General features: G+C 41.5%; 1 protein-coding gene across 2 annotated transcripts; it reads left to right on the top strand.

Moving 5' to 3' along the window:
* The first annotated feature begins 15,307 nt into the window (after positions 1–15,307).
* CLN5 (CLN5 intracellular trafficking protein) lies at positions 15,308–24,494 on the top strand. Of its 2 annotated transcripts, none has more exons than XM_082675693.1 (4): positions 15,308–15,495; positions 18,704–18,869; positions 19,419–19,644; positions 21,908–24,494. In XM_082675693.1, the coding sequence occupies exons 1-4, from the start codon at positions 15,323–15,325 to the stop codon at positions 22,417–22,419; spliced, it is 1,077 nt and encodes a 358-aa protein (XP_082531819.1). In that variant the 5' UTR covers positions 15,308–15,322; the 3' UTR covers positions 22,420–24,494. The 2 variants fall into 2 exon arrangements, with proteins under 2 accessions (XP_082531819.1, XP_082531818.1); XM_082675692.1 differs by lacking the exon at positions 15,308–15,495 and adding an exon at positions 15,591–15,645 and having other exon boundaries at positions 21,908–24,493.
* The last annotated feature ends 818 nt before the right edge of the window (positions 24,495–25,312 follow it).

Raw genomic sequence — 25,312 nt, 5'->3', positions numbered from 1 at the left:
AATGGTGAAAGCTCTCCCAGAGATCTCCATATCAACACTAAGACCCAGCTCCACTCAACAACAGCAAGCTACAGTGCTGGACACCCTATGGCAAACAACTAGCAAGACAGGAACACAACCCCACCCATTAGCAGAGACGCTGCCTAAGACAATAATAAGTTCACAGACACCCAAAAACACAGTACTAGACACGGTACTGCCCACCAAAAAGACAAGATTCAGCCTCATCCAGCAGAACACAGGCACCAGTCCCCTCCATCAGGAAGCCTACACAACCCACTGAACCAACCTTACCCACTGGGGGCAGATACCAAAAACAACGGCAACTATGAACCTGCAACCTGCAGAAAGGAGACTCCAAACACAGTAAGTTTAACAAAATGAGAAGACAGAGAAGTACACAGCAGATGAAGGAGCATGGTAAAAACCCACCAGACCAAATAAATAAAGAGGAAACAGTGGGTCTACCTGAAAAAGAACTCAGAGTAATGATAGTAAAGATGACCCAACATCTTGGAAATAGAATGGAGAAAATACAAGAAATGTTTAACAAGGACCTAGAAGAACTAAAGAGCAAACAAACAATGATGAACAACACAATAAATGAAATTAAAAATTCTCTAGGGCTTCCCTGGTGGCGCAGTGGTTGAGAGTCCGCCTGCCGATGCAGGGGACATGGGTTCATGACCCGGTCCGGGAGGATCCCACATGCTGTGGAGCGGCTAGGCCCATGAACCATGGCCGCTGAGCCTGTGCTCCACAACGGGAGAGGCTACAACAGTGAGAGGCCTGCATACCATAAAAAAAAAGAAAATTCTCTAGAAGGAATCAATAGCAGAATAACTGAGGCAGAGGAACGGATAAGTGACCTGGAAAATAAAATAGTGGAAATGACTACTACAGAGCAGAATAAAGAAAAAAGAATGAAAAGAATTGAGGACAGTCTCAGAGACCTCTGGGACAACATTAAACGCACCAACATTCGAATTATAGGGGTCTCAGAAGAAGAAGAGAAAAAGAAAGGGTCTGAGAAAATATTTGAAGAGATTATAGTTGAAAACTTCCCTAATATGGGAAAGGAAATTGTCAATCAAGTCCAGGAAGCACAGAGAGTCCCATACAGGATAAATCCAAGGAAAAACACACCAAAACACATATTAATCAAACTATCAAAAATTAAATACAGAGAAAAAAAATTAAAAGCAGCAAGGGAAAAGCAACAAATAACATACAAGGGAATCTCCATAAGGTTAACAGCTGATCTTTCAGCAGAAACTCTGCAAGCCAGAAGGGAGTGGCAGGACATATTTAAAGTGATGAGAAAGAAAAACCTACAACCAAGATTACTCTAACCAGTAAGAATCTCATTCATATTTGATGGAGAACTTAAAACCTTTACAGACAAGCAAAACCTAAGAGAATTCAGCACCACCAAACCAGCTTTACAACAAATACTAAAGGAACATCTCTAGGCAGGAAACACAGGAGAAAGAAAAGACCTACAATAACAAACGCAAAACTAAGAAATTAAGAAAATGGTAATAGGAACACACATATCGATAACCACCTTATATGTAAATGGATTAAATGCTCTAACCAAAAGGCATAGACTGGCTGAATGGATACAAAAGGAAGACGCATATATATGCTGTCTACAAGAGACCCACTTCAGACCTAGGGACACATACAGACTGAAAGTGAGGGGATGGAAATAGATATTCCATGCAAATGGAAATCAAAAGAAAGCTGGCGTAGCAATTTTCATATCAGACAAAATAGACTTTAAAATAAAGACTATTACAAGACACAAAGAAGGACACTACATAATGATCAAGGGATCAATCCAAGAAGAAGATATAACAATTGTAAATATTTATGCACCCAACATAGAAGCACCTCAGTACTTAAGGCAAATGCTAACAGCCATAAAAGGGGAAATCGACAGTAACACAATCATAGTAGGGGACTTTAACATCCCACTTTCACCAATGGAAAGATCATCCAAAATGAAAATAAATAAGGAAACACAAGCTTTAAATGATACATTAAACAGATGGACTTAATTGATATTTATAGGACATACAATCCAAAAACAACAGAATACACTTTCTTCTCAAGTGCTCATGGAACATTCTCCAGGATAGATCATATCTTGGGTCACAAATCAAGCCTTGGTAAATTTAAGAACATTGAAATTGTATCAAGTATCTTTTCCGACCACAACACTATGAGACTAGATATCAATTATAGGAGAAAATCTGTAAAAAATACAAACACATGGAGGCTAAACAATACACTACTAAATAACCAAGAGATCACTGAAGAAATCAAGGAGGAAATCAAAAAATACCTAGAAACAAATAATGAAAACAGGGTGACCCAAAACCTATGGGATGCAGCAAAAGCAGTTCTAAGAGGGAAGTTTATAGCAATACAATCCTACCTCAAGAAACAAGAAACATCTCAAATAACAACCTAACATAACACCGAAAGCAATTAGAGAAAGAAGAACAAAGAACACCCAAAGTGAGCAGAAAGAAAGAAATCATAAAGATCAGATCAGAAATAAATGAAAAAGAAAGGAAGGAAATGAGAGCTAAAATCAATAAAACTAAAAGCTGGTTCTTTGAGAAGATAAACAGAATTGGTAAACCACTAGCCAGACTCATCAGGAAGAAAAGGGAGAAGACTCAAATCAGTAGAATTAGATATGAAAAAGTAGAAGTAACAACTGACACTGGAGAAATACAAAAGATCATGAGAGATTACCATATGATAATCTCAATAGATGCAGAAAAAGCTTTTGACAAAATTCAACACCCATTTATGATAAAAACTCTCCAGAAAGTAGGCATAGAGGGAACTTACCTCAACATAATAAAGGCCATATATGACAAACCCACAGCCAACATCATTCTCAATGGTGAAAAACTGAAACATTTCCTCTAAGATCAGGAACAAGACAAGGTTGCCCACTCTCACCACTATTATTCAACAGAGTTTTGGAAGTTTTAGCCACAGCAATCAGAGAAGAAAAAGAAATAAAAGGAATCCAAATCGGAAAAGAAGAAGTAAAACTGTCACTGTTTCCAGACGACATGATACTATACATAGAGAATTCCAAAGATGCTACCAGGAAACTACTAGAGCTATGAATTTGGTAAAGTAGCAGGATACAAAGTTAATGCACACAAATCTCTTGCATTCCTATACACTAATGATGAAAAATCTGAAAGAGAAATTAAGGAAACACTCCCATTTACCTCTGCAACAAAAAAAATAAAATACGTAGGATTAAACCTACCAAAGGAGACAAAAGACCTGTATGCAGAAAACTATAAGACACTGATGAAAGAAATTAAACATGATACAAACAGATAGAGAGATATACCATGTTCTTGGATTGGAAGAATCAACATTGTGAAAATGACTATACTACCCAAAGCAATCCACAGATTCAATGCAATCCCTATCAAACTACCAATGGCATTTTCACAGAACTAGAACAAAAAAATTCACAATGTGTATGGAAACACAAAAGAACCCAAATAGCCAAAGCAATTGTGAGAAAAAAAAACGGAGCTGGCGGAATCAGGCTCCCTGACTTCAGACTATACTACAAAGCTACAGTAATCAAGACAGTATGGTACTGGACAAAAACAGAAATATACATCAATGGAACAGGATAGAAAGCCCAGAGATAAACCCACACACATATGGTCACCGTATTTTTGATAAAGGAGGCAAGAATATACAATGGAGAAAAGACAGTCTCTTCAATAAGTGGTGCTGGGAAAACTGGAGAGCTACATGTAAAAGAATGAAATTAGAACACTCCCTAACTCCATACACAAAAATAAACTCGAAATGGATTAAAGACCTATATGTAAGACCAGACACCATAAAACTCTTAGAGGAAAATATAGGCAGAACACTCTATGACATAAATCACAGCAAGATCCTTTTTGACCCACATCCTAGAGAAATAGAAATAAAAACAAAAAGCAACAAATGGGACCTAATGCAACTTAGAAGCTTTTGCACAGCAAAGGAAACCATAAATAAGATGAAAAAACAACTTCAGGATGGGAGAAAATATTTGCAAATGAAGCAACTGACAAAGGATTAATCTCCAATATATACAAGCAGCGCATGCAGCTCAATATCAAAAAAACAAACAGCCTAATCCAAAATGGGCAGAAGACCTAAATAGACATTTCTCCAAAGAAGATACACAGATTGCCAACAAACACATGAAAGGATGCTCAACATCACTAATTACTAGATAAATGCAAATCAAAACTACAATGAGGTATCACCTCACACCAGTCAGAATGGCCATCATCTAAAATCTACAAACAATAAATGCTGGAGATGGTGTAGAGAAGAGGGAACCCTCTTGAACTCTTGGTGGGAATGTAAATTGATACAGCCACTATGGAGAACAGTATGGAGGTTCCTTAAAAAACTAAAAATAGAACTGCCATATGACCCAGCAATCCCACTACTGGGCATATACCCTGAGAAAACCATAATTCAAAAAGAGTCATGTACCACAATGTTCATTGCAGCTCTATTTACAATAGCCAGGACATGGAAGCAACCTAAGTGTCCATTGACAGATGAATGGATAAAGAAGATGTGGCACATATATACAATGGAATATACTCAGCCATAAAAAGAAACGAAGCTGAGTTATTTGTACTGAGGTGGATGGAACTAGAGACTGTCATACAGAGTGAAGTAAGTCAGAAAGAGAAAAACAAATACCGTGTACTAACACATATATATGGAATCTAAAAAAAAAAAAAAGGTTCTGAAGAACATAGGGGCAGGACAGGAATAAAGACGCAGACGTAGAAAATGGACTTGAGGACATGGGGAAGGGGAAGGGGAAGCCGGGATGAAGTGAGAGAATGGCATGGACATACATACACTACCAAATATAAAAAAGACAGCTACTGGGAAGCAGCCACATAGCACAGGGAGATCAACTCTGTGCTTTGTGTCCACCTAGAGGGGTGGGATAAGGAGGGTGGGAGGGAGACACAAAAGGGAGGGGATATGGGGATATATGTATACACATAGCTGATTCACTTTGTTATACAGCAGAAACTAACACACCATTGTAAAGCAATTATACTCCAATAAAGATGTTAAAAAAAAAATGCCTACAAACAACATGCTAGAGAGGGTGTAGAGAAAAGGAACCCTCCTACACTGGTGGTGAGAATGTAAGTTGGTACAGCTACTGTGGAAATCAGTATGAAGCTTCCTCAGAAAACTAAAAATAGAATTACCATATGATCCAGCAACCCAGCAACCCACTCCTGGTCATATATCTGCACAAATCTATAATTCAAAAAGGTATATGCACCCCTATGTTTATAGCAGCACTATTCACAATAGCCAAACCATGGAAACAACCTAAATGTCCATCAATAGTTGAATGGATAAAGAAGATGTGGTACACACATGCAATGGAATACTACTCAGCTACAAAAAAGAACAAAATAATGCCATTTGTGGCAACATGGGTGCAACTAGAGATTATCATACTAAGTGAAGTCATAAAGAAAAAGACAAATTCCATATGATATCACTTATATGTGGAATCTAAAATGACACAAATGAACCTGTCTATGAAGCAGAAACAGAATCATGGACATAGAAAACAGACTGGTGGTTGCCAAGGGGGGAGGCTTGGGGAAGGGATGGAGTGGGGGTTTGGTGTTAGCAGATGTGAGCTTTTATATATAGGATGGATAGACAACAAGGTTCTACTGTATAGCACAGAGAACTGTATGAAATATCCTATGATAAACCATATTGGAAAAGAATATTTTTTAAAAAGAATGTATATATATGTATAACAGAATCACTTTGCTGTACAGCAATAATTAACACAACACTGTAAATCAACTATACTTCAATAAAAAACGAGTAAACAAGTCCCTCTACTTCTGAGGAACTTCACCTCAAGGACAGACACCTGGCTTCATTAAACAACAGCAACAACCCAGAGCTGGTAGGACGTTGCCCTCCACCCTCTAGGAAGTCAATAACACCCTGTTGAACAAATGAATGAATAACAGCCACATAAATTTTAATACCCTTCAAGGTAAATAGGTGCTAGGTTTAAATGGTTTCTTTTCCTAAGTTTTAGAAGCAGGAGACCTGTTTTCTAAAAGGAGGAGCTTTGTCACTACCTAGTAATGACTTTAAGCAAGTCATTTTTCCTCCTGGGGAAACTCAGTGAGTTCCTCATGAATAGACATGTTCTCTGACTTCAAACTTCAAGTCTTGCAGTCAAAAAAATGAACGGGTAGCATATCTTAAACTATTATTTAAAAGAATGGTGTAGCCACTGTGGAAATCAGTATGGTGGTTCCTCAAAAAGTTAAACATAGGATTACCGTATGATCCAATGATTCCACATATAGGTATGCACCCAAAAGAATTAAAAGAAGGTTCTCAGCAGATACTTGTACACCAATGTTCATAGCAGCATTATTCACTATAGCCAAAAGATAAAAACAACCCAAATGTCTTGGACAGGTGAACAGATCAATTAATGTGATATATGCATACAGTGGAATATTATTCATCATTAAAAAGGAATGAAATTCTGATACACACTACAACCTGGATGAGCCTTGAAGACATTATGCTAAGTGAAATAAGCCAGCCACAAAAGGACAAATATTGTATGATTCCATTTACATGAGGTACCTAGAGTAGTCAAATCCATGGAGACAGAAAGTAGAGTAGAGGTTAGCAGAGGCTGGGAGAGGGGGTAATGGGGAATTATTGTTCAATGGTAAGATTCCACACCCAACTCCAGCCTGTCCAGGTTTTCTCCACCTGAACTGACAAGCAATTTTCATAACACCTGCTGGGTGTCCTACAATTCAACTCAATTCTGACACTATCTACCTGGAGATAGCTTCAGATCCCACAGGGTAAGGACTCACCCTACAACACTGCCCCAACTTCAGACACTAGTCTCAAGTCCAGGTTGTCACCTGTGCTTCTGACCAACCAGCTATAGATCAGAGACTCCAATGACCGCACCCCCCCCCCCCCGGATTTGATTAATGTGCTAGAGCAGCTCACAGAACTCGGGAGAAACATTTTACTTCCTAGATGACCAGTTTATTATAAAAAGATATAACTCAGGAACAGCCAGACAGAAGAGAAGCGTAGGGAAAGGTATGGGAAAGGGTGTAGACTTTCCAAGTACTCTCTGAACCTTCCAGTCTTCCCAAATTGCCACGTGTTCACCAACCCAGAAGCTCTCCCAACTCTGTCCTTCTGGGTATTTAAGGAGGCGTCATTTATAGGCATGATTGATTAAATCACTGGTCGTTGACAATTGAGTCAACTTCCAGCCCTTCTCCTCTAACGTGGACATCAGGGGATGTGGGACAGGAAGTTCCAATCCTCTAATCATCTGGTTCGTTCCCCTGGCAACCAGTCCCCTTAGGTGCATCCAAAAGTCACCTTATAAACATAACAAAAGACAACTTTAAAGCTCACTTCACTTAGGAATTTCCTTGCGTTTTAGGTGCTTTGAGCCAGAAACCGGAGGATGACCATATGTATATTTATAAAAAACCACAATATCAAAAACGGGTACAGAGTTTCAGTTTGCCATGATGAAAATGTTCTGGAAATGGATAGTGGTATGGTGGTACAGCATTGTGGATGTACTTAATGGCACTGAATTGCACACTTAAAAATGCTTAAGATGGGGCTTCCCTGGTGGCGCAGAGGTTGAGAGTCCACCTGCCGATGCAGGGGACACGGGTTCTTGCCCCGGTCCGGGAAGATCCCACATGCCGCGGAGCGGCTGGGCCCGTGAGCCACGGCCGCTGAGCCTGCGCGTCCGGAGCCTGTGCCCCGCAACGGGAGAGGCCACAACAGTGAGAGGCCCGCATACTGCCAAAAAAAAAAAAAAAAAAAAAAAAAAAAGCTTAAGATGATAAAATTTGTTATGTATTTTTTACTGCAAGAAAACCCAAACCAAACCAGAAACACGCTGTTGGCCATGGGCAACCACGTGGAGGTGCCTGTCAGGCTGCTGCAGATGAACGATAGGCCTCTTAGGCCGAAGCCCTGCCTTCACACTAGGATGGTTAACATTCCCAGGGGGCCCGCTTTTCTTTGTCTAAAGCGCAGTTCAGTAGCTGGCGACCGAGTGGAGGGGACAAAGGGGGAGAGTTGAATACAGTTCAAAATTAGAAAGACGTAAACCGCACGAAAGGAAAAAGTCCTCGGATGCGTCTGCCCCGCAACTCCTCAGAGGGAAAGCGCGCCCTCCTCCTGCCCTCGGGCTGTCCTGACCTTGCCCTGGTGTCTCAGGTGCACCAGCCTCGCCAAAGTTTGATGGGTTGCCATAGAAACGGGCTGCCAGGGCTGCCATAGAAACACCACATCCGCCAGGATGAAGGTGAGACAGCTGAGCCTTGCTGCGTGATGGGACTGCAGCTGGCTGCACTCGATCGCTGCCTGGCGGCGGATTGGCCTCGCGCACAGCCTGATGGAGAGGGTGTTGGCCAGGAGTCACCAGTCAGGCGGGAGAGAGAGCGCGCCTGATGAAACTGCACATCCGGACTAGGGGAAGCTGCAGCTATTGTCCTTTGTGCTGGCAAGGAAGAAAAGGTGTGCCAGGCAGCCGTAACCCAGATTTTATTAACCAGAATGTTTCATTTCAAAATTAAATTTAAGAGGGAAAAAAATACGTAATCTACCTTTACCTGGACTAAAGTAACTTCCATGCAATTTATTCCAAAAGAGAACATCAATATTTATATACGATAATTGTTTAATTAAAAAAATTTCAATAATACAAATGAATCTATATACAAAACAGAAATAGACTCACAGGCATAGAAAACAAACATACGGTTACCAAAGTGGAAAACGGGGGAGAGGGATAAATTACGAGTATGGGCTTAACAGACACAAAGTACTATACATAAAATAGATAAGCAACAAGGTTTTACTGCATAGCACAGGGAACTATATGCAACATCTTGTAATAACCTATAGTGGAAAATAATCTGAAATACATATATATATATATATATGTATAACTGAATCACTTTGCTCTACACCTGAAACTAATACAATATTGTAAATCAACTATATTTCAATTGAAACAATTTTTTTCATCGTGTTCAATAGATTTTTTAACTGCTCAGCTCCAAAGGCAGAAGTTGAAGTGGTGTTTTTGACAGAAAAAAACTGAACAAGAAGTGCGACTGCATCCTTTCATCTGCATCAGAGCTGAAGGACAAATAATTTCTTAGGTCACTTAAAATGGAAAGGTTGATGACCAGATACAGTGTGGACTGTAACTGAGAGCGGTGAAAGGAGGCAGTCTTGGCTAGGATGCAGTGCTCCTCGTGATATTTTGCGTTTCACAAATGTAGCAAGCATTTAGAAAGTCCAGTAACCATATCTGTAACCTAGTTTTCTTCTACGATCACAGGAAAGAAACAGCGAAGAATGTGTTTACCTTGTTTAGCTAGTATGCCCCCCGAGTTTCTTTTGTATGACCTCATATATTGACCAGATATCTGAAAGAAATTTAGTCTTGTATTATTAAAGGGTGAAATCTACAATCTCCATCAATTACATCTCTACTTCCCCTGTTAGATCTTTAAATTACTAACCCTATCTTCCTCCAACAAAAATTTACTAAGCCCTTGTTATGTGCGGTGTTATAAATAAAGGACTACATCTACTTTCAAGAAGAAACCTACCTTTCTTGGCCTGGAGATAGATGCTGGTCATAAGTCATAGATGGAAGATTGCAAACCCATGAGGCTGATTCTAACTCTTGACCCAGAAGGACATTTTCATAGCCTAAGACTGTCAGTGATGCCTAAATTTAGAAAGAAGAAGTGTACATGGTACCGACATCAGGCAGGGGAAAGAGCAGCTGCCTATGAAAACGCATAGGCATCCGCCCACATCACTGAGGATACGGAGGAACAGGAGAAGAAGGAGGAGAAGATATTAGTCAACTCGAGAAGCAGGATAACCTGGTGGCCGGAGCAAGTTCCATGTCTGCCTGTTGGGGATCTACCTTGAGTGATGTTGCGAAAGTTACTAATATCTCTGTGTCAACACTTCCGCAATCTGCAAGAGGGAAGTAGCACCTTTTTCACAGGGCTGTTGGGAGGATTAAACATAGTAAATGTCAAGTGTGTCAAAACCTTAACAACGGGCTTCCCTGGTGGCGCAGTGGTTGAGAGTCCGCCTGCCGATGCAGGGGACACGGGTTCGTGCCCTGGTCCGGGAAGATCCCACATGCCGCGGCGGCTGGGCCCGTGAGCCATGGCCGCTGAGCCTGCGCGTCCGGAGCCTGTGCTCCGCAACGGGAGAGACCACAACAGTGAGAGGCCCGCGTACTGCCAAAAAAAAAAAAAATTACAAAGAAAAAGAAAAAAAACAAAAAACCTTAATAATCATGTATTTCTGCTCACTGAATGGTAGGCACTGCTTCCTTTTGCTTGATATACATGAAAGCAAAGAGATATTTTTGTTCTGAAGCTGGCTTTCTTGACAATATTAGTAAACTGTTCACAACAAAAGTAAAAATATATGCAATAAATAACTAGAAGATTGTAAAGAATTGTTTAAAAGATTTAATGTAACAAGTAAAAGAGTATAAATCCAGAATTACTTGATTTAGGATTAGGGTAGAGGGTTAACTATAGCTCCACAGTCGTTTGTTTTAAAGTATCACATATTAAGTATGTGACACTAATTCCTTCATGTGGATATAATGTGTAACTTTATTAAATTCACACTAAATTACACTGTTAACTTATCTTTGACCTAAAATAAGTTATGCTGTAGGTAAGTGAAATGCCAATAAAAATCTGAAAATAGGGCCTATATATTGCTATATAGTTGATTGTATTTGTTTAAGCCAGTTAAGCACCTGTAAAACAGGTACGTGTACCCAAGTTTCATAGCTTTTGGGGGAGGGGGGCTGTTAATGAATTGATTAACATCAAGATACTATTAACCTCTTGCATTAAAATTAGTACAGCCCCAGCCCTAGGGCAAGGGCTCTTAACTTTTCTTCATGTTCCATGGATCTCTTTGGCAGCCTGGTTAAACCCCTTCTCAGACTAATGTTTTTTAGTAAGTAAAATAATATTAACACTAGATTTATAATATTGACAGTGCATTATAAGTGTCAATGAAGAAACTAATCAACAGTCTAAGAAAGAAATGGAAAATCTCATTCAAGTCAAACTGAGGATTATAACCCAGGAGACAGTCTCTCAGAGAGCTCTGAGAACTGTTCCAAAGAGTGAAGAGGGGAGGTCAGTATATATGTGATTCTGGGGAAGCCGGTGTGTGCAGTCAAGCACACAGCTTGGCAGAAGTTTGTTGCTAGTCACGAGGAACAGATATCTTAGTTAATGGGTTTTTTTTTTTAATGTTTTTCTAAGTATGGGAAGATGTAAGAATCCAGGTTCATAAAATTTTTTCTTCTGAACATATCTAACTCTCTGAAGGCCAGTTCTGTCAGTTTTCCCAGAGCACAGAGTGCCTTATCCTATCTTCACCCTTAATTCCTTTTAGGGTGTATTGTAGGTCAGGGACTGCAGTGGCTAATGAAATGATTCTTGTAGAACTGGATGGTGGGCAACATTCTTTGTTTTCCAATCCCTTCCCTTACAGTCTTAATTTCAGCCAAGGTCTGGGAGGCATTTCATGACCAGTTTGTCCCAAGGTGCTAGGAATGTGCATTCTCAGGTTAGGCAAGGATTTCCCTGGTAGGCCACTCAGTGCGTTGTCACTAAACTAGGCCCTGTTAACATAGGCGAAAGCTTCTGTACCACCTGTTTTATTAGTCTGTTATGGTCCAGGACATGGTCCCCTCTTGTTGCTTCTTCCCATATCTACAGTTACACTATTACAATCATTGATCTTACAGAACTGTATATTTGGCCAATCATTTCAAGTCGCATAATCATTAACTTTATCTGAGGCTCATCACACATTTGGTAATGCAAGAAACAATAATCTTGTAAAAGAGGCAGAATATTTACTAACATAGCCAGTAACATTAATAGGTCATACGTAAGTATTTAAGCTAAGAACTTCCATTAGGTGCGGCCCAGGATCTCCCCAGGTCCTCTGACCAGTCTGTTCTGCACCAATCCCTATCTTTAAGGGAAATGATATATTGGCATTGTACATAAAGTTCATTAAAGATGTCTGCCCATACAAGGCCAGTGGTGAGTCATCGTGACCTCTTACAGGACTGAGAAATGAATGATATCTTCTAAGGAGTTACAACATGGCTGGTGCCAGAAGGAGAAAAATTGATCTCTATGTTGAGCAGGTATTTCTGCCACCGGAGAGGTCTCGTTAACACATAATGCAGATGCACAGTGCACACTAGAGGGGAGCGAGGAAGCCCAGATGGAGAGAGAAAATATTTACATTTAAAATTTTCTTGTCTTGCCTTAAAATATGAATTTTTATTTCATCATAAGTGAGAAAGTAAAATTAGCTTGGACTGTAAAAATCTGCCTGCCATCCAGGAGCCTGGAATAAAAGGCTGATAAAATCAGTTGCAAAATTAACATAAAACAATATTTCTCCCCAAACAGAGCTGTAAAGTGTCATAACCACCTCCTGCTTTCTGACTCACTGAGAAAATTTGTTCTCTAAAGTTAAAGACTTAGAGAGTTTTTGCTGTTGGAAATTACATCAGTAAGAATGAAATATCTCACCTTTACCTGGAGATTCTCAGCCCCTTGACACAGATAAGCAGCTTCAATTTACAGCCTTTACAACCCAGGTGCAGAGCTCGCAATAAGGGGTTTCTAGACACAAAAATTCCATCTCTATTTAAACTTCATAGTATCCAAGGAAATAGGACCCCAGGTCCACTTTGTCATCTAAGCTGCACATTGACTCTGTGTGTTGACACACAGCCTTGCTTTGAGCCTACCAAAATACTGCTCACTTAAATTTCACTTAAACTCCACCCTATCTCAGAATCCTATAACTCTATATTTTCCTTTGCTTGGGGAGATGCCACGCAGTTCCTCTGTGCGCAACCTCCCACGATACAATGGTTAATAAACCTGATTTTACTAGACTACAGTATTGTTCCACTATTGTGGTCTTAGGCTAATTGGAAAAGCCTGCAAAATAAACCAACTGGATTAAAATTCAGTCTATTTGTTGGGTCCTCAAAGTTTAAAAACGTCGGACTAGAGAGAAGTAGCAAGTATGATGAGGGATCAGGCAACAAAAGTCTGGAAGCATTCTTAGCCCGGGGTGCTAGAGTCATAGCCAAGAAGAACAGAAGGCAGACCAGAGCAGAGCAGATGGGAGCTACCGAGAGACTGAGTCAGGGCTAATATGAGGAAACGCTTTGTTAACCATGAGAGCTCCTTGCACACAGAGTGGAGAGACTGCACACCCAAGAGGGGAGATCCCCACCACTAACCAAGGTCGATCTGAAGCTTGGTTTTGTAGCTCTGGGAAATCCTGAGCAGGATAGAAAGTTCCACTGTGGCCCTCTAGCGTCTGGTCTCTTTATTTGTAAAATCTATAATGTTTCTTCCGAGAGCTGCTTCTTTTAGCTTTAAGCCATGCTCAAGTGCGGGCCCACTCAGAATCCTACAGGTGCCCTTCAGATCAAGCAGTACCCGTCTGCTGTCACCGCTAGGATGAGTTTCCCTCTCATCTTGGGTGGGTCTTTGGAGAAGCCAGCTTAGGTTTGGTGATTTTGAACTGGGTGGTGGTATACGGAGGAGGGCTAGGGTTGGAGCCATCTAAATGCTTAGGTAAGTGAGGGTTAAAATGAAGCCCTGCCTGAACCTCCCCAGAATCCCCAACCTGCTGTAGCAAGTGGGCAAAGGCGTGTGTGCGTAGAGGGGAACAATTCCCATCGACCCTCAGAAGGCCTGGCAGGCGTGGGGAAGCCAATGACGCTCCCACCTCTCACCGTGCCCTCACCCCCGACCCCTCGCCCACCGGGTCACAACAGTTCCCTCTGGCCACTGCAGTCACCCTGCTCATTCCAACATACTTACAAATACTATGCTGGTTCACTCATGTTGTGGGTGACGTGAAAGCGTTGGAAAGCCCTGGTCTGAGTCCTGCAGGCCGCCCTCTTGTGAAACGAGTGACTGTAAGTGACCATAAGTGACTATAAATGATTATGTGTCTTTAATACACTATTTATTTATTTATTTTTGGCCGCATTGGGTCTTCGTTGCTGTGCGCGGGCTTTCTCTAGTTGCTGTGAGCGGGGGCTCCTCTTCCTTGCAGTGCTCGGGCTTCTCATTGCAGTGGCTTCTCTTGTTGTGGAGCACGGGCTCTAGGCGTGTGGGCTTCAGTAGTTGTGACACGCGGGCTCAGTAGTTGTGGCTCGCGGGTTCTAGAGTGCAGGCTCAGTAGTTGTGGCCCACGGGCTTAGCTGCTCTGCAGCATGCGGGATCTTCCCGGACCAGGGCTCGAACCCTTGTCCCCTGCTATTGGCAGGCGGATTCTTAACTGCTGCGCCACCAGGGAAGTCCATAATGCACTATTTATAGACATACGTCAACCTCTGTCTATGAGAGCAGGGCAGGCCATGAATGCCTCATCAGAAGCAGGGCAGCTGATCCCATTGTTTTCTTCAGGTGGCTGAAGGGTCAAAGAAGACAGAGTAATGCAGAATCTCCTTCGCAACTGAAGCGGTAGATCCAACAAGGATGAACATTGAGGGGGGGAGGTGGGTGGATGTGAGCTACTTGTTAGTGTGGCCACTGTCATCACCGGCTTAGTCAGGTGAGGGCCAGTCACTCCCCCATCATTGTCTTCCTCAGTGCACTCACCTCCCCCATATATTCTCCTTCACTCAAATGTCTGTTGTCTCCTAGTCTGGGCCCTGAGGGATGAGGTAAGAGTTCGGTGCTAGAGAATCCAAACGAGACCAAAGCTGGACTTTCTGTTTGCTTGCTTGTGGTGACTGTAGCTGGGGGAACGTCAGCAGAAGCTCCAAAGAAGTGGTGACCTTTAAACTGAGACGTGAGGCCGAAAGAACTCGTCATTAAGAGTCAGAGAAAAAGAAGGCCCACGGCCTGTTTGGGCTGCTCGGGGGAACTGGACCAAAGCGCCTTCCGGGTCGGCCTAGTCCAGAAGCCGCCCGCGCTCGGGACGGGCGCGCCGGGAGGCGCCGGACCGGGGGTGGAGCCGCCGTCGAGGGCGTGGCTCTGCGCATGCTCTGCTCGCCGGCCCTCCGCCGTCGCGGGGCGCGGGAGGCGCTGCAAGCAGCGGGAATCGCCTCATGGCGCAGGCGGGGAGAGTTGGTCCGGGGGCCTGGGGGCGGCGGTGCGTGGGCGGGGATGTGGCTCCGGTCTGCGCGCCTTGGCGCTGGGCCTCCGCGCTGCTCTGGCTGGCGGCGGCGGCAGCGGTGGCGGCGAGCGGCCCCTCCCGGCGCCAGTGGCCGGTGCCTTACAAGTGAGTGCGCTGGCGCGGCGGGGCGGGCGCTCGCGCGCGCGGCCGAAGTTCGCGGGTCAAAGGCGGGGGGGCGGGGAGGGGATTGTGTCCCGGTCGCGCAGTTGTGCGGGGGCGGCGCTCGGCGACCCTGAGGGCGCGGCGTTGAATGAAGTAAGAGAGCTGTTGAGTCGCGGCTGTTTGCTGCGCGCCGCCCTGGGGTCACCTCCTCCCGGGACCCTTGAGCCAGTTACGAGGTGACCTAGACTCAGGGCTGCCCCGAATCGTGGATGAAAAGGGAGTAATGTTATTTCGTCGCGTGACTGTCGGGTACAAGTCACTGACAGTTTGAATAGTTTGGGGAGACCTTTAATATCGCATTTATTACCGTGCCATGCCCTGTCATTTAGTTATCTTGAGTGCATAACATTTGCACGTCAAGTGTCCAGTTTACCCAGCTTGCCTGGGTTTGCCTGGGACTTCCCGTTTTTAGCACTAGAAGTCCGGCGACCCGGGAATCTGCTCGGCCCCTCGGTTGGCGACCTCGTTTGTCCACTGTCTTCAGCCTGGAGGTAGGACGCTGGTCATAAGCTGAGGACACGGAGACTGCAGATATGCGAAGCATATTTGAGCCTTTGAACTAGAAGAGTATTTACATGGCCTAATTGTCAGAGATGGCTAAGCAGAGAGAAAGAAAGAAAACATGGTGTCAACATCAGGCAGGGGAAGGGCCAGCAGCTTTTGGAAATGCACAACTATTCTGGATGACGAAATGGTGAGTTGGGAGACAGGATAACCTAGAGGTCGCGAGTGAGTTCTGGGCTCCGACCACTGCGGATCAAGTCAGGCTCCACCATCACTAGCTGTGTGATCTTGGGAAAGTTGCTCAGTATCTCAGTGTCCACATGTCCTGAGTCAAAAAGTAGGAACAGTAGTTACTTCAGGTTTGTTGGGGGGATTAAATCTAGTAAATGCTAGCCAGCTATTTTCAAACCTGAATACAGTATTGGTGTATTCTGCTCACTAAATGGCTCGCAGTACTTCCTTGTTTTGCTTGATATACATGAAAAGAGAAATTTGAGTTTGAAGCTGGTTTTCTTGAAAGTGTTAATAAAATGTTCAAAAGAAGTAAAAATTTAATATTCAATAAAACAAGGAAGAGATTGGAAATCCAAAACTACTTGATTTAAGGACAAGATATTGACTATGACTTCTTATGTTTCTTTAAAAGTTTGAAGTGTTAAGTACATGCTTTCATCTAATCCCCATCATAAAATTTTAACTTTATTAAGTTCACACTTAAATCATACTTTTGAAATTACCTTTGACCTAAAATAGATTTTGCTGTGGGTAAGTGAAGCCTATATGTAGTTGCCCATTTGCTTAAACCAGGTAAGCACCTATAAAACAGTTAAGTATATCCAAGACTCGTAAGCTTTTAGGAGGGGTTGTCAATATTTTTGTCTAAATAAAGGTGTTTTTTTTTTGGCTGTGCCGCAGGGCTTGCGGGAACTTAGTTCCCTGACCAGGGATTGAACCCAGGCCAAGGCAGTGCAAGAACCGAATCCTAACCACTAGACCACCAGGGAACTCCCTAAATCAAGATTTTAACTCTTTAAATTAGAATAGACATTTTTGTTGATGTGTTAGGATTGTAAAACAATAGATTGGGCTAGAACCTGAGGGAATCTAGGATTCTTAGAGGATAGAGGCAGCTACTTTCTCTTGCATCTTTCTCTCCAGTGAAAGGTGTGTAGTGAGTGTCTGCTGATTTGAAATCACCACAGTCCCTCCTCCCCAGTCCTACTGCCGTGGCCTTCTCAGGCTGCTTCCTTGTTTGTTGTATTATTGCTGTGACCTCCTCACTGCCCTCTCAGCCTTAATTTGGCCTTTCTCCCCACCCTTTTCTAATTCATAAAATGAGGCTTATTTAGAGCAAATTCAGTTATATCACATCTGCTACTTCAGATCCTTTAACTGATCTCCCTCCCGGGCTCAGCCCTCCCCAAGCTGTGGCACTCGAGAGGGTGCCCTTCACATTGTCCAGACATACCTCTCGTTTTATTGCACTTCTCAGATACCGCATTTTTTACCAACTGAAGATTTGTGGCAACCTTGTGTGGTCAGATGGTAGTTAGCATTTTTTAGCAGTAAAGTATTTTTTAATTGAGGCACATACAATATGTTGGGGTTTTTAAGACATAATACTATTGCACGCTGAATAGACCACGGTATGATTTAAACATAAGTTTTATATGCACTGGGAAACTAAAAAGCTCGGATGACTCCCTTCCCTTTACAGCGTCATCCGACATATGTGGTGGTCTGGAAGCGACCCACGCTGTCTCCGAGGTGCACCTGAATTAGGGCGAAGTGACAGTCCCTGCCTCCCTCTCCTCTCACCGCTGCTGCCTTGAAGCCTGAACTCCAGTCTTCCTTACCCACTTGAGACTCTTCCAGCGTGTCATGCTTGTCTTAGAGTATTTAGTGTTTTGTTTCCTTTTCCGTACTGACTTCCTAAAGTATTTTAAAAACCTAGGCTAGGCCTTCATCTCTTCCTTTGCCTCCTTACCCCCAGGCATCCCGCAGCAGGTAAAAATGATTTCTCCCTCTTTTGCACCCTCAGGCCTTTGTGTATTTCTTTGTAAGCACTCACCGTGCTGCGCTTCATCACTTGTTTAATGTCTTACCAGCCCTCACCCAGAGCTCCTTGAGGGGAGGAACAGCATTTTAACTTTTGTTTCCCTCCTTTCTAGTATAGTCGTAGATCCTCGATAATATTGGTTGAAGGGGATGTCGGCTAATCCTCAAGAAAATAGAAAATGTGTTCTATTTAATTATGATTATCTTTGAATAATCTTAACATATGGATTGTTTGGGAAGTTCAATATCATTTGAAAGCTATTCCTTTATTCAGTAAATATCTGTCTACTAAATAAGGTGTGGAGCTATAAACATTTTCACGTGTGGTCCGTCTTCAGCATTCTCACAATGGGAGCGGGGAACCAGGAAGCATGCAATTATCAGTTGCTTTCAATGTATCATTTGCTATTAAAGACATCATTGGAGTTTGTTCACAGGATAACATATAAAATGTATATGTATACACTATGGCTGAGCTTTGGGTGTTTTTTCTAAAAATGTGATTGACAGTGAAATTAAAATCTGGATTCTACGATGTGCGAGAACCAAATTCCTATTAGAATCTAAGTTGATGATTTTTTTTTGTTAGACGCTTTTCCTTCCGTCCGGAACCAGATCCTTACTGTCAAGCTAAATACACTTTCTGTCCCACTGGCTCCCCTGTCCCAGTGATGAAGGATGATGATGTCATTGAAGTCTTTCGTTTACAAGCCCCAGTGTGGGAATTTAAATATGGAGACCTCCTGGGACACTTGGTAAGGCTGCATCTTGATCTTGTGGCTGGTTAATTAAGTGATTTGATTAAGTGGATTTGAGGGAATAATCTCTATTCAGTCACTAGTTTTAGATTATGTTTATTGGTGTTCCTCTTAGCACATTTTAAATAAGTAGTCCAAAAAAATAATCAGGTTTTATGATCCTGACAATAATCAATGCAATTGCTTTAATCCATTTTAATATTATGGATCCAAATGCAATTCCTGTACCCAGATCCTGGAAAGAAAGAAAGGAGGAGGCCCCGAGCAAGGGGCAAGGCAGGTGGGAATCACTTCTTCACATCCAGTTCCTATTGTGCACACTTTTCCTAGGTTAGCTCACCATTTGAGCCTCTCATCACCTGAGAGGTACACAGACTTCCTTCCTGTGTCTGGGGCATGGAGGCTGCTCAACGTGAGAATAGCAACAGGGAAGGGGAATAACTGGTCTACTCTATATGCAGCTGCGGTATCGCACTTTCTCCCATCTGGCTCCTGAACCAGCGGTTACTTCACAGATGCTTTGATACATGTATGATCTTTACACAGAAAATTATGCACGACGCCATTGGATTCAGGAGTACTTTAACTGAAAAGAACTACACAATGGAATGGTATGAACTTTTCCAGCTTGGAAACTGCACATTTCCCCATCTCCGACCTGAAATGAATGCCCCTTTCTGGTGTAATCAAGGAGCTGCCTGCTTTTTTGAAGGAATTGATGATATTCACTGGAAGGAAAATGGGACGTTAGTTCTAGTAGCAACCATATCAGGTAAGTTTCAAAACTATGGCAGCATTTGATGATTGCATCACTATCCAAAAATGACAGAAATTACTTTCATTGAGGCCTCTCAGTAACGGTCTGCTCTTCAGAGATCAACTTATAAAATACACTTCTGGAATCACTAACCTTTGATCCAAACTATTACTCATGCAAAACTTCACCTTATTTACAGATTATCTTTTCTATTTTCATAATAAAAATAAATGATATAAAGCTGTACAATTAAATTGGACTTTCTAAATAAAATAATAGAGGTAAATCTCTATTTTAGAGGTGACCACCAGTTTGTTCTCTGTATCTGTGGGTCTGTTTCTGTTTTCTTTTGTTTGTTCATTTGTTTTATTTTTTAGATTCTACATACCATATGAAATCATATGGTAATTTGCCTTTCTCTGACTTACTAAACATAATATCCTCTAGGTCCATCCATGTTGTCACAAATGGCAAGATTTCATTCTTTTTTACAGCTGAATAATATTCCATTGTATGTACATGCCACATTTTCCTTATTCATTCATCCCTCGATGGGAACTTGGGTCATTTCCATGTCTTGGCTATTGTAAATAATGCTGCAGGAAACTTAGGGGTGCTTATATCTTTTCAAGTTAGTGTTTTCTCTTCCTTTGGATAAATGCCCAGGAGTGGAATTGCTGGATCATATGGTAGTTCTATGTTTAATTTTTTGAGGAACCTCCATACTGTTCTCCATAGTGGCTGCACCAATTTACATTCCCATCAATAGTGCACGAGGGTTCCCTTTTCTCCACACCCTCACCAACACGTTATTTGGTGTCTTTTTGATGATGGCCATTCTGACAGGTGTGAGGTAATATCTCATTGGGGTTTTGATTTGCAGAATTGGTATCTTTTAAATGTAATCTGGGAATCTTTTAACTATTTATCATGCTGTTTTCTATATTTCTTCCTATTTTCTAATTGATGTGCCCCAAACCATCCAACAATATAAAAGTCCATTTCCCTTTTAGCAATGCTCATTGTGGTAAATAGCTATCCTTCTTTCATTCCAGGCCAGTTCACATCTCTCTTTTCTCCATTTCCACCTACCTCATTATCTACAAAATCTTCCTTCTGACATCAAAGTATGATCATATGAACAAGTGATCACTATTTTCTGTAGAAGAGTTTGCAATATGCTGGTACTTAAATCTTTTAAGTTATCCATCTGCCTTGTGATTAATCCTGTTCATTGACCTTTTTTCACATTACAGAATAGGGTTTTGAAGCATTCATCTCTCTTCATTACAAGCAGTGGCTTTTCAAAGTTGAACACTATGAACAGTATCCCCAGCTCTAAGAAAACAGGATTTATATTATTTCACCATTTTAATACCATAAAATTGATAAAAGCAGCTACTCTGTTCATTCTGTAGGGCTTTAAATATTGATTTTATGGACTCAAGCTGGAGTAACCTAAGAAAGATTCACACACAGTGACAAAGTGAAATGTTGGGGCCATGCTGTTTTAGGCCCAGATGTGGTTGCAGCCATGCAGAGTATTTTGTTAACATTTGGAGAGATTCCTCTGGTCTGGTACAAGGTGGTAAGAGAGAGTGTTAGCCATCCTGGAGTCTGTATAATCCATGAACTTGGTCAAAAACATTTCCAGTTTAGTTGATTCACTGGAAGAATTTGTGTAGTGGGTAGAAAGGTTGTAAGCAGTAGCCACAAGTACAGGGAGCAAAGGGAGATACCAGATATTGAAGGTGAATGGGGCACGGTGCTTCCTTCTCAAGTCAAGTAGCTGTTCCTCAGGCAGCCATTCATACCTTGCTTTGCACAGAAAAGCTCCATGTTTCACCTTCCTCAGTTCTTCTTACACTGTCTTTGCCTCATTCACTTTTTCCTCTTCCACAATTTTTCCCTTGCTTCTTTTTTCTCTTTTGCCTCTGAATCCAAGATTTGTTGAGTGGAGTAGAGAAAGAGGGCTTTGGCACATGTACAATTTAGCTTTTGACTGTAGCTTAAATGATTACAGAATTTGTATGTAAGACTCCTCTTTATACACCTATTATATCTAATGTTTAGTTCAGAAATACCTTGTGCCTTGAAAAATGGAACAGTAATTGGCTGAGCTTGGATTCCTTTTGTGAGATGCAGGTTTGGAAATTCAAAAACTGTTGTTTAATCATGTAGTCATGGCCTTGATCTGGTTAGAGCATTTTACTTAAAACTAACATGATTAGCTTTGATGTTCACATAGTGTTGTGTTTTTTTGTTTGTTTTTAACTAGGAGACATATTTAACAAAATGGCAAAGTGGGTAAAACAGGACAATGAAACGGGGATTTATTATGAGACATGGACTGTCCAAGCCAGCCCAGAAAAAGGGGCAGAGACATGGTTTGAATCCTACGACTGTTCCAAATTTGTGTTAAGGACATATAAGAAGTTGGCTGAACTTGGAGCAGACTTCAAGAAGATAGAAACCAACTATACAAGAATATTTCTTTACAGTGGAGAACCTACTTACTTGGGAAATGAAACATCTGTTTTTGGGCCAACAGGAGACAAGACTCTTGCTTTAGCCATAAAAAGATTTTATTGTCCTTTCAAACCACATTTGTCAACTAAAGAGTTTCTTTTGAGTCTCTTGCAAATTTTTGATGCTGTGATTATACACAGACAGTTCTATTTGTTTTATAATTTTGAATATTGGTTTTTACCTATGAAATTCCCTTTTATTAAAATAACATATGAAGAAATCCCTTTACCTAACAGAAACAGAACACCCTCTGGTTTATAAAACCTTAATTCTACTGCTTTTTTTTCCTACTAGCTCATCAGTTTTTCAGGGAGTGGTTTTACATGTGTGGATTTCTTAGGCCTTTCTTCCTTGGGACAGAAAGGTAAAATACACATGGGCAGAATTGCTGCATAATAATATCTCGGGAATTTTTTTGGAAAGAAGCTGAAAACTCTTATTGTGTTGGCCAAAGTGAACCCATTAGGTGATCTTGATTTCAATCGCCAAGGCTTTGTTAATATGGAGAATTATATCATGTCATCAGATATACAGGATCTTTGGACTCAGAATGTGAAATTGTGGATATGGTGTGCCAAAACTAAAAATACTGTCAGTGACATTGTCATGGTGGGAGCTACTTTTTGCAGATATGGTAATTACACTTTCTCATTTAGGTACTTTCTGGTAGTTTTGACTGACTTTACAGCCTTTGTAACTTCTAGAGCCAGTCCTAGTAGTTTGATTTTGTTCTATTCACTTAACCTTAAAGAGTAATTGGGACACCACAGGTGGAGTGGTCATGCTTCCAGATGTGGTAAAATCAGTGATAAAGAGCATAATTTTCTGGCTAGCATTTTAGAACTAGCCAGTAACTGGTATTTTGTGATTTAAGCAACTTATCATTTCCAAACCTTAGTTTCCTTATCTCGAAAATGATTCATCTGTCACGAGCGTTGTAAAGACTGAAGCCATGTATAGTTTGGCCTAGTGAGGTCACAGTAAGTGGTAACTATGACGATTAATCAGAGAACAAACTGCCATCATTGATCTTGCCTAATGTGGTTTACAGGCCAGCCTTTCCTGGCTTTGTAATAATCACCCAGACTCTGAGCGGGCAGCATAGTGCTTCTGCGGTTCTTCACACATACGGAACATGGAAGTATCTGACTGCAGGTACATCTGGGTGAACGGGCACCCTTTAACTAACTCCTTCACTGCTTCACACAGTCCCTCCGCCGCCCACTAAAGCTGCCAGCAGTGGAAGAAGGTACACTTCCCAGAGAGAGGGCAGGTTTTTGTCAAGGATCGCCAAGTAGCCGTGCTTCCATTAGGGCCATCAAACAAGGTTTCAAGGTCCTTTAAGTGTCTGATAACTGAACACCTTGTTTCTATTCATGGAAAAAATACCTACCAGTCAGGAAAATGATGAGGCAGAGATCAGAGAAAACAGTCTGTATTTAATATGTAAATGTACCAATTCTATTCAGTTTCTGCCCACATTTGAGTGCTTCCTAAGAGGTTAGTACATTGAGTTCTCATAAAAAGCCTAAGCGTAGGTACTCTTCACGTGACTCAAATGAGGAAATTGAGACTTAGAAAGGTTACGTGACCTTTCCACAGCTACCCACCTAGTGGTAATGGAGCCTCATTTTGAACCAGGTTCTGCTGACTGAATGGGATGCACCAGCAAGCAGGTTTTTCGGCGCTGCTCAAAGTGTGGTCCTCAGACCAGTGCCTGGACCATAAGTTACTAACACCATATGTTCTGGTCTGTGAGGAGGAACTCTTAAAGCAACTTGTTGGACTAATTTTGTTTCTGTTGAATCCAATTAAAAAAAAAAAACAAAAAACGGGGGCTTGTACTTTGCTTTTATTTCGTCTAGGAATTTATCACTGTCTTCAAAACTATAGGCACTAAAACTCAGTCTAAAAATAAAAACCCAGTCCTTCAGCACAGATAGCATAAGAAGCACTGCATCATTATGATGCCTGCTGCACAGAGGATGTCTCACCCTCAAGCACAGGGAGAAGTGGCTTTCACTGCCTACAGTTTAGCCTTGTCTACTCATGTTAATAGCGCCAAACATTCCTGATTACTTTAACCTCTTTAACCTGCTAGTTGTCTTCAGAATATGTCACAAGAAAACTTGGATCTTTGCACTGGCACCATCTAGCGGCTAAAATCGGGCAATGTCAGCCTCTACGGATTCAGGAAAATTGCTCTGGAAAAAGTGTTTGGATTTCCAGACCTACATTGGGGTAACAAGCAGAAACTCCTATGCCAAGTTTGTATTAACTGTAAATCACAGAACTTGGTTCCATGGCAACAACAAATGAGGACATCCGAACAAGGAACTTGAATATTAAAGCAAGAATCTACTAGTTACATTAAAAAGCGTTCATGATTTTCCACTGTTCCTAAGAATACTGATGTGAAGAAATTCTACTGAGAATTTGACATACAGACTCAGGATACTATAACAGAGTGTGTAGCATTCATATAAGTAAGTACTTCTTAAGAACTTATCAAGCCTATCAGCTATACTTACAAGTTGAAGTAGGGCTTTGAAGCAGACATGATTCAGGAAAAAGCTTTTAAAATGGTAGCTGGAAAACCAAGACACAAGCCAGGCAGGAATCTGCCAATTAAATTTTGCTGTCCTTTGAACTTCTGTATAACTAACTTAAATGTGATTTCTGTTTTTCTCGTTAAGTTGTAAATGTATAAAATTTCCTCTACAAGAAACCATTAGTTGAAGTCTTAAGTTATATTAGGGCTTTAGAATAATCTTATTAATAACTTATTAATTCTGGCTCCATATTAGGTAAGTATACCCACAGTGTGTCATCAGTTGTAGGTACAGGAAAATAGGCAAAAGGTGAAAATAAACTGTAAATATTTGGAACCCTCACTCAATATTGGCTCCTTATTAGAAATCAGAAAAATAAAATAAAAAATCTTAAGACATCTCATCCAGTTTTATAATCTGCTCTGGTGGCACTTAACAAATTCCCTAGGACTGTATTTCCTTTAAGATGACTTTTTTTTTTAAAAGAAATTATTGGTATGTTAAAAAAACAGCAACGTTCCCAAACCCCACACACGCTTTTCCCCTCACAGCAAATGAGTTGGCCAAAGTTTGTTTCCAGCATCTTCCTCGTATTTACCCTT

The sequence above is a fragment of the Grampus griseus genome, assembly GCF_964374135.1.
Source record: "Grampus griseus genome assembly, chromosome: 18".
Classification (NCBI taxonomy): domain Eukaryota; kingdom Metazoa; phylum Chordata; class Mammalia; order Artiodactyla; family Delphinidae; genus Grampus; species Grampus griseus.
This window is presented reverse-complemented; position numbering and strand designations above follow the sequence as displayed.

What these genes read in the sequence shown, in the direction of transcription:
- CLN5 (XM_082675693.1), top strand. Translation starts at nt 15,323, where the DNA reads ATGGCGCAGGCGGGGAGAGTTGGTCCGGGGGCCTGGGGGCGGCGGTGC. An exon ending in GAGACCTCCTGGGACACTTG is followed by an intron (nt 18,870 to 19,418) that starts GTAAGGCTGCAT and finishes ATCTTTACACAG; the next exon opens with AAAATTATGCACGACGCCAT. An exon ending in TCTAGTAGCAACCATATCAG is followed by an intron (nt 19,645 to 21,907) that starts GTAAGTTTCAAA and finishes GTTTTTAACTAG; the next exon opens with GAGACATATTTAACAAAATG.